We start from the raw sequence: 15295 nt of genomic DNA, 5'->3' as shown, positions 1-15295 counted from the left end.
TTTTTTTTTTAATAATCGTTCATTGCTCAGAAGGTATTTGATGCAAACAGTATTACTTGTCCTTTAATGGAGTTACTGGCAGTACAGTACTTTACCATGGTAATCAGTGCGCTAGCCAGCAAGTGTATCTCTGCAGATTCTTTCAGGTTTATTCATCAACTAGTGCATAGGGCAGTAACTTGCAATAGGGCAGTTGTTGTTTTTTCTGAAATAAGATCAGCTACCTAGCAATTGAACGCTATAATTCCATGAGAGGGAAGCTGTGTTCTTCTTCCACTCTTTACTTCTGTACAACAAAGCTTCTGTTCACCTAGGTGACAGGGTCTCTTGAGAATGTAGTCCATCCCACCCTGCTAAGGTGATAATACCTTTAGGAATGAAAAGGACTAAACGACTGTTAAGGTTCTACCCAGCAAACACTTCAGTCTAAACAGGCAATCAAGGTTTTAGAGTGAATTTTTCTTACCAACTTGTTTTGATGGCCAGAAGTTTACTTTTTCTATAGAAAATAAATGGCCCAAGAGACCCCAGCCATTTTTATTTTTTCAGAGATATTACGTTTTTAAGAACGTCACTCTTGAAGCCTTCATTAATAGAAATAGTTAAATGTAAAAACAAAAAAAACCCTTTTTTTTCTAAAGAGACTCCGTAACAAAAATTGCATCCTGTTTTTTATCATCCTACAAGTTCCAAAAGCTATTCTAATGTGTTCTGGCTTACTGCAGCACGTTCTACTATCACCATCTCTGTAATAAATCAACTTATCTCTCTCTTGTCAGACTTGTCAGCCTGTGTCTGGAAGGCTGCCAAGTTCTTCAGTGTTGTGGTTCTTTGATGCATCTCCCCCCTCCAGGCCCCTCTCTGCACACTGCCTGTGTATTATTTAGATTAGTGCAGCTTCTCTCTGCTCTATTATCTTTTACAAGCTGGATAAACATACCAGTGCGTTAGGGGACATCCCCTATTCCCCTCTGTCACAATTTCGCCGCTCCTCGCCGCATTAAAAGTGGTTAAAAACAGTTTTAAAAAGTTTGTTTCCTTTTGAATCTCAAGAGATCATTTGTGTGTTTATTTCCCCCTGCAGCTATCCTCCACTGAAGTGTCAGGCTGTTTCTTACTGCAGAGTGCAGACAGCTCTGCCTCTATGTAATTCATCAGCATGTGAAAGCCTAGCCAGCTCAGAGGAGGATTTATCCAGCTTGTAAAAGATAATAGAGCAGAGAGAAGCTGCACTAATCTAAATAACACACAGGCAGTGTGCAGAGCGGGGCCTGGAGGGGGGAGATGCATCACAGAACCACAACACTGAAGAACTTGGCAGCCTTCCAGAGACAGGCTGACAAGTCTGACAAGAGAGAGATAAGTTGATTTATTACAGAGATGGTGATAGTAGAACGTGCTGCAGTAAGGCATAACACATTAGAATAGCTTTTGGAACTTGTAGGATGATAAAAAACAGGATGCAATTTTTGTTACGGAGTCTCTTTAAGTCTCTCCTGCACATTGCTAAAAGGTGTATCATTCAAACGAATTCTTTTTCACCCTAGAAGAAGTTTCCCCACCTTTAAAGTGAACCTACACTTTAAAAATTTGTATATACACAGTCAACACCTGATACAAATGTAACATTTTTGGACTGTTGGCCCATGTATGGGCTTCCCAGTACATCTCTATTTGCTAAATGAGTTGTAAGCTGCACAGAGTAGGAAATTATTGCTTGTTTTTATCACCCGTACTATTTCAGCGATTGACTCCTGAGTTTGAAACTCCCATCTTACAGTCTCTGTGAGAAATGCTGTTTTTCATACGCTAAACAAAAAGTAGCACAGACTATAATATACCGTATTTTTCGGACTATAAGACGCACTTTTTCGCCTCCAAAAGTGGGGGGAAAAAGTTACTGCGTCTTATAGTCCGAATACAGGGAGTCCTCGACATACGAACGCCCGCCGATACTAAACGCCGCCTCGCCGCGATGTCGGGGACTCCCTGTAATGTCCCCAGTGTCCTCCTGCACTGCCCCTAGTTACCGGCAGCAGCCGCGTGTTTATCTTTCATTAGTCTATAATTAGCCGCACCCCCCGCCCGTGTACATTAATTAGCATATAATCGCCTGCCTCCCCCGCCAAGTAAAGTAATCAGCATTCAATAACCTGGCCCGTGCAAAGTAATTAGCTGCAGGCATCACTCACCTGACCTGACACTGGAAGCCCGCGATGAAAAGCTGCTCGTCTCGCTCGTTCCCTCCCCCTTGTGCCGGCACTTCCTGGTCGTATCATTACATACGCGACCATCACAAGGGGGAAGGAACGAGCGAGACGAGCAACTTTTCATCGCGGGCTTCCAGTGTTAGGTCAGGTGAGTGATGCCTGCAGCTAATTACTTTGCACGGGCCAGGTTATTGAATGCTGATTACTTTACTCGGCGGGGGAGGCAGGCGATTATATGCTAATTAATGTACACGGGCGGGGGGTGCGGCTAATTATAGACTAATGAAAGATAAACACGCGGCTGCTGCCGGTAACTAGGGGCAGTGCAGGAGGACACTGGGGACATTACAGGGAGTCCCCGACATAGCGGCGAGGCGGCGTTTAGTATCGGCAGGCGTTCCTTCATTACATACGCGACCATCACAAGGGGGAAGGAACGAGTGAGACGAGCAGCTTTTCATCGCGGGCTTCCAGTGTCAGGTCAGGTGAGTGATGCCTGCAGTTAATTACTTTGCACGGGCCAGTTTATTGAATGCTGATTACTTTACTCGGCGGGGGGAGGGCAGGCGATTATATGCTAATTAATGTACACAAGCAGGCGATTGTATGCTAATTACTGTACACGGGTGGGGGGGGGAGTTGATTAAATGCTAATTACTGCACAATGCGGGGGGCATTGAACGCATATTTACAACACACTGGGAGATACAGAGATGCATGGCAAGGCTACTTACAATATACAAGGGAGGATACAAGGCTAATTACCATATAAGGGTGAGATATGCTAATTACTATACAGCAGATGCAATACTAATTAACTAATTACCATGCATGGGGCAGATGCAAGGCTAACTACCTTACAAAGTGGGGATACATGCACCTAATTACCAGGGGTGAGATGCACCTGACTGTTGGACAAGAGGAGGACAACAAAGGGGACAGGAGGACACAAGGGTGACAGAAGGAGGATATAATAATTGGGGGAGAACATCTACAAGACACCCCGGACCATGGATGCACCAGGTTCAGTATATATTTTTTTTCTTAGTTTTTTGCCCTCTAAACCTAGGTGCGTCTTATAGTCCGGAGCGTCTTATAGTCCGAAAAATACGGGTAATAGTATTTGCTATTAATTCTTAAAGTGTATAGCGCTGAACTACATGGGTTTCTTTTTGTAAACTATGGATTTTCAATGTGTTTAAATGGTCCCTCAAAAGCTATCCATTATCCTTTTTCTATTGCAACCAGTCACTAACTGCTGCCTCCCTTCTCTGGTCACTGTTTTCTGCCTGAGGGTAGGAACACACTAGGCAGAATCGCATATGCGTTTTCCACTATGTGCTATAAAAACCACATATGCGATTCTGCCTAGTGTGTTCCTACTCATACACACGCTCAACAAAAGTCTTTTAAATGCACAATTATCAAGCAACTTTTGTTGTTGAAACAACCAAAAAAGTTGTTTGCTATTGTTCGAACAACTGATAAGACGCAGCTGAAGTCAATCCAACAGTTGGAGACTTTTGTTGAGCGTGTGTATGAGCCTTGTTACTGTATCCTGTGTCCCTGCACCTCTTATCTTAGATTGTGAGCCTGGAGTGCCTGTGTCCTCTTTCCACACCTGTGTCATGCTTTTCTGACTGCCTCACATTATGTTTCATACATTCCTTACCACTTTATTAGCTGTATATGTTGGTGTTTTGAAAGTTAAAGATAATTATAATACTAATGGTGCAAGGTAGTGGCTTTGAAGAATAGGATAAGGGATAGATATGTCCATGTACACAATTCATAGATTTCTTGTACAATGTAGTAAACCAGGAATTAACGCTACAGAAAAGTTTTGTTAAAATTGGCAGTGAAGTGAATTTGAAGTATTTCTTACATATTTCTTCCTTTCCTCAGGATTTTGCAGATACCATTCCTGGTCATGGTGGAATTATGGATCGCTTTGACTGCCAGTACCTCATGGCCACTTTTGTCCATGTTTACATTACTAGTTTTATAAGGTGGGTGATCTCTAAAAACATTTATCAAGTTCCTCTAGCTCATGTGTTTTATGACTTTATAGGAGCATTTTTAACAACTAATAGCTTAGGAAACTTTCCATCAAGGTACACACAAGCAATTCATTGTAAACTACATTAAATAATAGATGCATCACTTAACTTAGATTCTCAGTCTTTTGACATTAAAGTTAGGGAATTATTTGACAAGCTATATGCAGTTTTTTCACAAATAGATGGGATGTCTTGTGGTGGCAAATCATCACTCGATGTACCATTGGATTGACCATTAGATAGATCTCTCTCTGGTGGAATCTGACCAGAGAGGAATCCTGCCCGCACAGAGCACTCTAATTTCCAGTAGATTCAACATGAAATGTGTTAGAAATCATTTTGCTGCCACCCCAAGTGTATTTGTGTGTCCCTCCCATGCCTGCATTCAAAATAGAAGGCTTACCTGTAACACACATTGATCCAGGCCTCCTTCAGTGGCCCTGCCAGTGCCTGTGTAGTGTAGAAGGCTCACCTGTAACGCACACATTGATCCAGGCTTCCTCCAGTGTCCAGCGTCCCTGCCAGTGCCTGTGCGCAGTGTAGAAGGCTTACCTGTAACACACATAGATCCAGGCCTCCTCCAGTGTCCAGTGCCCCTGCCAGTGCCTGTGCGCAGTGTAGAAGGCTCACCTGTAACACACATTGATCCAGGCCTCGTCCAGTGTCCAGCGTCCCTGCCAGTGCCTGTGTGGAGTGTAGAAGGCTCACCTGTAACACACATAGATCCAGGTCTCCTCCAGTGTCCAGCGTCCCTGCCAGTGCCTGTGTGGAGTGTAGAAGGCTCACCTGTAACACACATAGATCCAGGTCTCCTCCAGTGTCCAGCGTCCCTGCCAGTGCCTGTGTGGAGTGTAGAAGGCTCACCTGTAACACACACATTGATCCAGGTCTCCTCCAGTGTCCAGCGTCCCTGCCAGTGCCTGTGTGGAGTGTAGAAGGCTCACCTGTAACACACATTGATCCAGGCCTCCTCTAGTGTCCCTGCCAGTGCCTGTGTGGAGTGAAGCAGGCTCACCTGTAACACACATAGATCCAGGCCTCCTCCAGTGTCCAGCGTCCCTGCCAGTGCCTGTGTGGAGTGTAGAAGGCTCACCTGTAACACACACATTGATCCAGGCTTCCTCCAGTGTCCCTGCCAGTGCCTGTGTGCAGTGTAGAAGGCTCACCTGTAACACACATAGATCCAGGCCTCCTCCAGTGTCAGCATCCCTGCCAGTGCCTGTGTGCAGTGTAGAAGGCTCACCTGTAACACACATAGATCCAGGCCTCCTCCAGCGTCCCTGCCAGTGCCTGTGTGCAGTGTAGAAGGCTCACCTGTAACACATTAATCCAGGCCTCCTCCAGTGTCCAGCGTCCCTGCCAGTGCCTGTGTGCAGTGTAGAAGGCTCACCTGTAACACACATAGATCCAGGCCTCCTCCAGTATCCAACGTCCCTTCCAGTGCCTGTGTGCAGTGTAGAAGGCTCACCTGTAACACACATTGATCCAGGCCTCCTCTAGTGTCCCTGCCAGTGCCTGTGTGGAGTGAAGCAGGCTCACCTGTAACACACATAGATCCAGGCCTCCTCCAGTGTCCAGCGTCCCTGCCAGTGCCTGTGTGGAGTGTAGAAGGCTCACCTGTAACACACACATTGATCCAGGCTTCCTCCAGTGTCCCTGCCAGTGCCTGTGTGCAGTGTAGAAGGCTCACCTGTAACACACATAGATCCAGGCCTCCTCCAGTGTCAGCATCCCTGCCAGTGCCTGTGTGCAGTGTAGAAGGCTCACCTGTAACACACATAGATCCAGGCCTCCTCCAGCGTCCCTGCCAGTGCCTGTGTGCAGTGTAGAAGGCTCACCTGTAACACATTAATCCAGGCCTCCTCCAGTGTCCAGCGTCCCTGCCAGTGCCTGTGTGCAGTGTAGAAGGCTCACCTGTAACACACATAGATCCAGGCCTCCTCCAGTATCCAGCGTCCCTTCCAGTGCCTGTGTGCAGTGTAGAAGGCTCACCTGTAACACACATTGATCCAGGCCTCGTCCAGTGTCCAGCGTCCCTGCCAGTGCCTGTGTGCAGTGTAGAAGGCTCACCTGTAACACACATAGATCCAGGCCTCCTCCAGTGTCCAGCGTCCCTGCCAGTGTGGAGTGTAGAAGGCTCACCTGTAACACACATTGATCCAGGCCTCCTCCAGTGTCCAGCGTCCCTGCCAGTGCCTGTATCGAGCACCTAATCGACCCCTTGCAACTGATTCCTCTGCTGCGAATCAGAGATCGGTGGCTGGGCAGTGGTAGTAGCTGATTGATAGGCCATAATGTTGTATTGTAATTTAGAAAATATTTTGCTATTAGAAACCAGGAAACAAAGTGGTGCTTGGTTCCCTTTAATACGGTCTTATCCTTTACTTTTTTTCTTATCCTTTGACTCTGGTCTGCACTAGCATTTTTTGTTTATTTATTTCTTTTATTTGTTTTCTGTTGAACTGAATGCAATCATTTAACCATATGCTTTTTCCCCACCTGTAGAGGACCTAATCCCAGCAAAGTTTTGCAACAGCTTCTCATGCTCCAACCTGAACAGCAGCTGAGCGTCTACAGAGTGTTCAAGGCTCATTTAACTGAGAAAGGAGTGATCCCAAGAGCTCTATCTGACCTATAACCTGGTGGCTCTGTTCTACAACAAGCCTAAACACAATGACACTAGACTTCTTGCACTGACTGAAGAGCACTCAGCCAAAAGCTCTGCTGTGTGCTGTACCTGGAGTCTCTCCCATTCTTCAGCGAAGGCACAAGGCTGCCTTCTTCCCATATGCATGGAAAGACATGGGGAACATTGCTGAGTGAAGATATGACTTAATGTATGGAAACTTCCCATACAACTGGCTTGACTGATCCAACAGATTTTAATGCTTTTGTAGAATACATACAAATTGAAGCAGCCATCGCTTACCCCATAGGACAGTGCAAAGCCTGCAGTACATCTCCCTGCTGAATAAGGGGAATAGGATTGCATATTTATTCCAGCAGCTTTTATGGATTAGATTTTATGACTTGTAATGTTGAAATGACTACCTAAAATTGTAAAACGTTTTACATTTTTTTTTTTGGTTGGATCAATACAATTTATAGCCAGAGCTGGTAGTTAGATACATGGTACACACAACTGCTGGCAGCATAATGTATGAAGCAATAGCGGCCTAACCAATGAGGAGTGTATATACTGTATAATAAAGAGGTGAGAGATGGCGAATCTATACTGTACATGAGCAGGACAATCCAAGCATCTTTTGGGAAAAAGTAGGGATATCTATGCAGTAGATAGGACTTTAAAGAATAACCTAATATTTAGTGAGAGATATCTGCTTAAATAGTTATCAGTCAGATTCCATTTTAATCCATACTAGAATTTGGTTGTAACGTGCAATATGACCTGTTTATTTTGTGTATGAAGAAATAGAATAAGGGCCCATTCACACTGAATCAGTTGCTGTCAGTTGTAACTGAAAGGACAACTGATGTGCAAGGTAATGTTCATGTTTCCCTATGGCTCAGTTTACGTTATACGCGTTTTAAATGAAGCTTTTTCACAATGTACTGTTATGGAACAACTGATCAGTTAAACACATCTGTTTTTTAAGCGTTTAGTGTGAATGAGGCCTTACTAAAACTGGAGAGCTTAAAGTGAACCAGAGATGAATATCGAAAAAGATTGTATAGATACCTGGGGCTTCTTCCAGACCCATCTGCCTGGATTGCTCCCATGCTGCCGTCCTCCGCTGCCCGCAGGTACGATGACCGGGTCGTCGCACTTCCGGCAGTCGGAGCCAGTCTAGCGTAAGAGAAGTGCGCGGTTCGTGTATCTCTCCAGCAGCCGCAGTCTAGCTACGTAGAGGGCGCACTTCTCCTGCGTAGGTTGGCTCTGATGACGTCAGTGATGGGACCTGTTTCTCGTAGCTGCAAGCAACGGAGAAAGGCGGCGTGGGAGAGATCCAGGCAGATGGGACTGGAGGAAGCCCCATGTATGTATACAATCTTTTTCCATATTCATCTCTGGTCCCTTTAAGCTATCTAGCATTTTATTTTTTTTAAAGCCATGGCTGTTCAATAGTAAAACATTGCAGCCCCTGCCTAGGTCATATCAGAGCATAGTAGTGTTGCTGAAAGGTTAGTGCATTGGCATTTGCACAGTAATAGCCCCATGCATTTGCCCAGATTGAGAAGTTTTTTTTAAGCAGTGAATCCTGTGTTTATTAAAGGTAGGTTCTTTGTCTGTGTGACTACTATAAAACAAAAGTCCTGTTCACAAAACTTTCTCAATACTCACTTTATTCTGATATTACGCAGGGAGGGTTACAAACATTTGCCCCATAATAGCAGATTACTGTGAAGTATCCAGCCCAGGTTTGCTGGATCACTTATGATCTCGGCTGGTCTCCTTTCTATGTAATCAATCTTGTTATACGCCCTGAAAGTCCTGGTCTGTCTCAAAGTGTTTATATCCTAGAGAAACGCATTCTTTTCAGAATTATGAAGGGGCTTACTTGGGTAATCCGGTTCTCGGTGGGTCAGTGATGATATGCAACTAGTGTGTGGCTACTATTTCCTGATAAGTTACAAAGATTGAATATATTATGCAGTTTGTGTGAGTTGTCATTAATTCTTCTTATAGGCGGGAGTGACAGCGTATGTACTTTCACCGGAGCAGCTGATTGCACCAACCACACCACAGCACCAAATATGGCTGAGGTTCATGGAAAGCCAGAAAAGATAATCAATGACATGCTAGTTTTCTGAGCTGAGGGAATTTTTGTTATAATTTGTGTTCCTTCATGAATGGGACAAACTGGTGTACTGCAGTGCATTGTGATGATGCAGCCGTGGGAACGTAAAGCAGTGCAATCTATGCACTTCTTGCTGTATGTCATTGCATGTGGCGCATAGCAAAAAGTGCAGTGGGCACAAGCCCTTCAGACAGACTTTGCTTTATCCGGTTCCAGTCTGCCCACAACCTGCAACAAACATTGTAAAAATAAACACTGCATTGCTCATCTCACCACCAGCAATGTTGCTAGAAATCTTGTCTATACTTTATTATCTACTTCCTCTAGAACAGTCGGGCTGCCATGAGAGAATTGTGCCGTGTCACAGGCAGGAATTACAGGTCACTTCATAATATCTCTGTGTCCGCCTATTACACTGAAATCATTTCCACCATTCTCAGAAATTCCAGAACATGATCTTACTGCTTCGGCAAGTACAAAAAAACCCTTTCAAGCAAAAAAGGCATCTGTCATTAAAGGAATGGTATAGTGCATTGTTAAAGGATACCACAACTGACATGTGGCATGATGAGATAGACATGGGTATGTACAGTGCCTAGCACACAAATAACTATGCTGTGTTCCTTTTTTTCTTTCTCTGCCTGAAAGAGGTAAATATCAGGTATGTAAGTGGCTGACTCAGTCCTGACTCAGACAGGAAGTGACTACAGTGTGACCCTCACTGATAAGAATTTCCCCCTTTTTTTATCTCTTTCTTGCTCTCAGAAGCCATTTTCTTCTAGGAAAGTGTTTTATAGTTGGAATTTCTTATCAGTGAAGGTCACACTGTAGTCACTGTCAGCCACTTACATACCTGATATTTACCTCTTTCAGGCAGAGAAAGAAAAAAAGGAACACAGCATAGTTATTTGTGTGCTAGGCACTGTACATACCCATGTCTATCTCATTATGCCACATGTCAGTTGTGGTATCCCTTAATATATTTTATTTTTGATATATTCATTTAATTTTTCTTCTGATTAGAAATGTATGGATTCACGGCAATGTTTAAATTTTATAGGGAATTTCACCTGTTTTTTGTGAGCAGTTTTGGGTGAATAATTGTCATTGTTAGTTTTTTATTGATTAGGTTTGATTAAACCAACCAAATAATTTTTCATCTGGTAAATATTACACACGAAATGTGATTTGCTAGCTTGTAAAAGTCATACACAGGCTAGGGAGAGCTTGGCAGAGACCTCTAACTCTGCAAACCTCAGCCGAGAAACTAGTGTATGTACTGGTGTTCCACAATTTCATTTTAGTGATCCACTGGTAGACCATCTAGTCCATGCTCCCTTTTGTTTTGAATAGTACACATTTTTCGTCTGTAGCAGAGAAGCGTGACTGTATAGCACTCATTCACCTCAGTGTTGTCCTAACGATCAAGCACTGATTAAGGTTGACTGTGTGTGTGTGGCCAATTTTTGGTATAATGAAGGAGAGATAGCTCAGCACGTTTCTATTCTCAGTGTAGCTATTTGTTGCTCTCAGGGATTGGGACTTAACACTTATTGAGCGACAGTTCAGGACTAAGTGCAGTACAGACACATTGCTAAGCCACAGCCTCGTGACTTGTACTGTTGCTATGGAAAGGGGGAGGGATAACAATGTGAGGCATGATTTGAGGAACTTCCTGCAGGCAGGGTAAGGAGGAGAACAATACTTTTGACAGAGACAATCCATTATTCTACTTATCAAGTAGGATTAAATGTCTGCTCTGATCCTACCCTATGGAACCTGCTGGAAGTTCATCATTAACTGTGGATCCTGTCACCGATTATGTCCTCATTATGATAATGATTAAACAAGAATTATGAAATTATAAGTGAATTTTATGAACATATGTGACTATACTGTGGCATTATTTTTTTCTTTGAAATGTAATTTTTCTATAGTGTGACTTTATTAATTGTACTGTAAAGCTCCTCCTTACCTTGAATATGCTGTTCTGTAGTTCTCACCACTGCAGTGAGTCCAGTATGACAGAGTTAGCATTGTGAACGAATGAGCTCTGCTGTACTCTGTGTTTGCCACTTGCCTATTAGATCCATCTCCCATAAAGAGCAACATGAGCTGGGGCTTATATTTAAGTGACAGAGTACACTGCTGGCACTGCCAGGAAACCTAGGGGCCGCAGTGGGGAAACCACTGTGACAGCCAAGGCAAGGGGTGCTGTTTACAGTATTTAAGTCCACAGGAGGAGCCATGGATAACTGCTCCTAACTTTGAAGGTACAGTTATCCTTTAACATGACTCACTTCAGTCTCCAAAGAGCACTTATTTAGTTCCCCTTGAATGGACATATGTATTTACATACATATTATGCTTCATTATTGATTCTGACCCTTATCGGATATGAAAAGGTGACATTACATCTACGTTTACCTATGGCTGGCCATCTGCTCCATGGCCTGTCCCTGTCCTCAGCTGCTGTCCTGTGTAAAGATGTTCTCCACCTTCTGCTGCATCCAAAAGGTGAACGATACAGAGTCTCAGCTGAGGGTATCTTTGGTTTGTATCTGCATGCGCCTATCCACTGCTCTCATGGAGCTGCCCGATTCTTACAGGCAGCTTCAGGAATCTGACAGGGGCAATGGGGTAGCACCTGGACACTGCATGTACATTTGAGCAAGCAGCAGTCAACCTCTAGAGGTGACAGCTACCTCTTCCTACTGCGCAATAACTGAAACCACCTGCATGTCAGCAGTTAACACATGGTGCAAATACTATGACGCAATTGTATTACATAACCAGGGAGAACAGCAGCTGAGCTGTGTGTCAGGTGTGCAGGTTGGCCATATTTGTAAAAGAGAGCTAAGCATGTCATTTAAAGTACACCTGAACTGAGAGGGATATGGAGGCTGACATATTTATGTCCTGTTAAGCAATACCAGTTACCTGGCAGTCCTGCAGATCCTCTGTCTCTAATAACCTTAGCCATTGACCCTGAACAAGCATATGCAGATCATGTGTTTCTGACATTATTGTCAGATCAAGATTAGCTGCATGCTTGTTTCTGGTGTTATTTAGACAATACTGCAGCCAAATAGATCAACAGGGCTGCCAGGCAACTGGTATTGTTTAAAAGGAAATAAATACGGCAGCCTCCATATACTTCACGCTTCAGGTTCCCTTTAATGGGAACCTCGGAAATAAATACAGCAGCCTCCATATGCCTCTGACCAGAGGGTCCCCTTAAAGGGAACCTGAAGCGTGAAGTATATGGAGGCTGCTGTATTTATTTCCATTTAAACAATACCAGTTGCCTGGCAGCACTGCTGATCTTTCATGCATCAGTAGTGACTGAGTCACACAACTGAAACAAGCATGCAGCTAATCCAGCCAGGCTTCTGTCAGAGCACCTGATCTGCATGCTTGTTCAGGGGCTGTGGCTACAAGTCTGAAGCTAAGTCCTCCCATGCGATAATTGTTGTCCTTGCAGTGATCAAGAAATGATCCTTTGTACAGCAGCAGGCCCTGAATTGTCCCTCAGACATGTCGCTAGCCTTCAGGAATGGCAAGAACAATCCAATTAGGGCTGCTTGGGTGTTGGACGTTGTTAAAGGACCACTATTGTGAAAAATGCAATTTGAAGTACTTACATACTTATAAAATGTACATTTTCTTTTTACAGAGTAAAATGCTCATTTATGTAAATAAAAAAACCAAACAAACACACGGAGAATACCCCAGAATACTAGTCCAAAACCTGACAGACTTACTGACAGCAACATAGGCTAAAATGCACTATAAATTACTTTTTTCCTGTGTGAAATCTACATTTATATTGTATGTATTTTGAAATTTTTCACAATAGTTGTTTTTTAAGGATCCATCAGAGGATCCTTAAGGTGAGTACACATGTCCAACTTTTTCGAACAACTTGTCGTTTGAGCAACTTGTAGTGCAAACAAGTTGTTCAGATGTACTTTACACACTGACCAACAAAGCGGCTGATATGCTAATTTACATGTTGTTTAACCAACTTGACAATGGACTGGATAGAACAATGGACTAGATTAAATTACTGATCAAACGACTTGTTGTTTGAACAACATTTAGTTGGACAAACAACTAAAAGTCGTTTAAACGACTGTTAGGTCTATACATGTGTACAAATGACAGTTGTTCCAATGGATTCGCTGAGCGGATCGAGTAAACCAGCTATTATCAGTCGCTCTACAGCGCGTACACACACGTCCAACTTGCCGTTAAAATGACAAGTTGTTTGAAAAAGTTGGACGTGTGCAACATTCAGTGGGTGCTGTACACACAGCAGATGAGTGATCAATTGTTGTCCAAATCTGCCATTTAGACTGACTTCCTTTTAAAGGCACAGTATTAGCATAACATCCAGGCAATTAGCATTGTTTAAAATGAAATAAATGCCGCCTTCCATATCCCTCTCACCTCAAGTTCTCTTTAAAGGGGTAATTTTTCAATGTTTGCAATGAATCTGTTCTTTCTGAGCATCAGGCTGGTTAGCATTGTGGTTAGGGGGTGAAAAGAGAAGGTAAATAGAATTCAGTTTGGAGAGCAGCAGTACTATGTAACTAAATAAAACACTGCATAAGCTCTGCTTTCACTGCAGCTGATTGGGTGTCTGAAGTAAGCACAACACAATACTCAGTGAGGGCTAGCCATTTACTATATCATCTTAGGTAAGAAACCTCTAAAGCCTTTGTTGGTAATTTGATGGTTTTAGCGTGTGCTAGTATGTGGAGACTGGTGGAAGGTAACTTAGAGCGAAGCAGGTAAATTGGGTGCCGCCATAGACTACACATAGCTGGAGCCCGAATTCATGGTAAGAAGGGCAAGTAATGTTAGGCGGAAGGCTTACAATAGGGCTAGATTTAAAAAAAAAATGATGGTATTGCCAGTATTCTATGTCCAAAGCCCAAATTTACTCCATGCCCTTTTTATGCACACATAGCTCAGAGCCGCATGCAGCAGGTGGGGACCACTGATGCACAGAAACACACAGGTGTGAGAGCTGCTATGAGAAAGATAAAATACTGGGCATAATTGAATCGAATTCTTACAGCTATGACTATAATACCAGCACAGAAAATGACAAGGTTTTCACACTAACTTCTGGTAATGGTGACGTTCCACAGATCTTAATATGCCAGTAAGTTGAGGAGAGCAAAATAAAACTCATTCACTATGTATGTTAATATCTCAAAGTGTGTCAAAATTTACACAAAAAAAACCCAAACACTTGCGTCTCAAGATCAGCAGTTTCTGTATGGGTTCTTGAAAGGATTTTGTGAAGAGGGTAACTTAGCAATACATTGAGATCACACTATTGGTGCGCACACTGCCCATACAATTGTAATAGACACGTTATCCAAACACAGTTTCTACAATGTATTCTGCACAATGTGTGTGATTAACATGCATGTTACCAGTGATTCTATGTGCTGTGAAAATGAACATGCTGTGCAGCATGCGTGTTGCATTATGCTTGTGCTGTAGTAACATGTATAGTGTGAACTTTCTTCAGTAAAGTGCTGTGGAAGACGCCAGTACAGTACTATATAAATAAATAGGCATAATTACGGTGCAGCTCAAAATTTTTCTCTTGGCTGATCCTGTCCAGGAGGATACTTTATGAATCTGCACTGAATTCACTTGTTAAACCCATCACTCTCTGTTTTCCAAATCTCAACGTAATCACAATTTTGATTGCTATTTCGTAGCAATTGACAATGCGATTTTCACTGGATGCTAGGAACACAAGGAGAAAACGCTAAACAAAATCCAGCATGCAGAACTTTTGCAATCAGGTAAAATTATAATCACTCTAGGGCCCTTTCACACTGACTGCATTCTGTTTTTGTGATTTTCTAAACGCAAGTACAGTAAAGTTAAAATTGGAATCATGGGAATGCATTCATACTGAATGCGTTTACAATTTTCTAAAAAGGCAATCTTAGTTTTGCTGCATTTTTCTTGTGTTTCAATTGAGGCCAACATAGTGAAATCACAAAACCCAAAATGCATTTGCGATTGCGTTTCACGGTTTTAGGTGAATTTGGATTATTTATGAAGCAGAGCCATTCAGTTTGTATTATTGCTGTAAAGAAAAGTATATGAATTATACACGTGAAGTCACTAACTGAAGACCAAAGAAACCGGACACAAAGCACAATTGGAAAATCGGAGCTAAACGGCTTTGCATTTTTCTTTTTGGAAGTTAATTTGCTAACTCATAGCTACT

General features: G+C 43.0%; 1 protein-coding gene across 2 annotated transcripts in view; it reads left to right on the top strand.

Moving 5' to 3' along the window:
- CDS1 (CDP-diacylglycerol synthase 1) overlaps positions 1 to 15295 on the top strand; it is a 165019-nt gene that overhangs the window by 112930 nt on the left and 36794 nt on the right. Inside the window, exons 12-13 of one of the 2 annotated variants that reach the window (XM_068233515.1) lie at positions 4116 to 4219; positions 6776 to 7510. In XM_068233515.1, the coding sequence (XP_068089616.1) occupies positions 4116 to 4219; positions 6776 to 6908 (237 nt within the window). In that variant the 3' untranslated portion in view covers positions 6909 to 7510. Of the gene's footprint in view, positions 1 to 4115; positions 4220 to 6775; positions 7511 to 15295 lie in introns of those variants that run through there. The other variant, XM_068233516.1, reaches the window with a different exon arrangement.

Source organism: Hyperolius riggenbachi, chromosome 1, assembly GCF_040937935.1.
Source record: "Hyperolius riggenbachi isolate aHypRig1 chromosome 1, aHypRig1.pri, whole genome shotgun sequence".
NCBI lineage: Eukaryota > Metazoa > Chordata > Amphibia > Anura > Hyperoliidae > Hyperolius > Hyperolius riggenbachi.
Note: the sequence above shows the minus strand (reverse complement) of the source record. Positions and strands in the feature narration are given on the sequence as shown.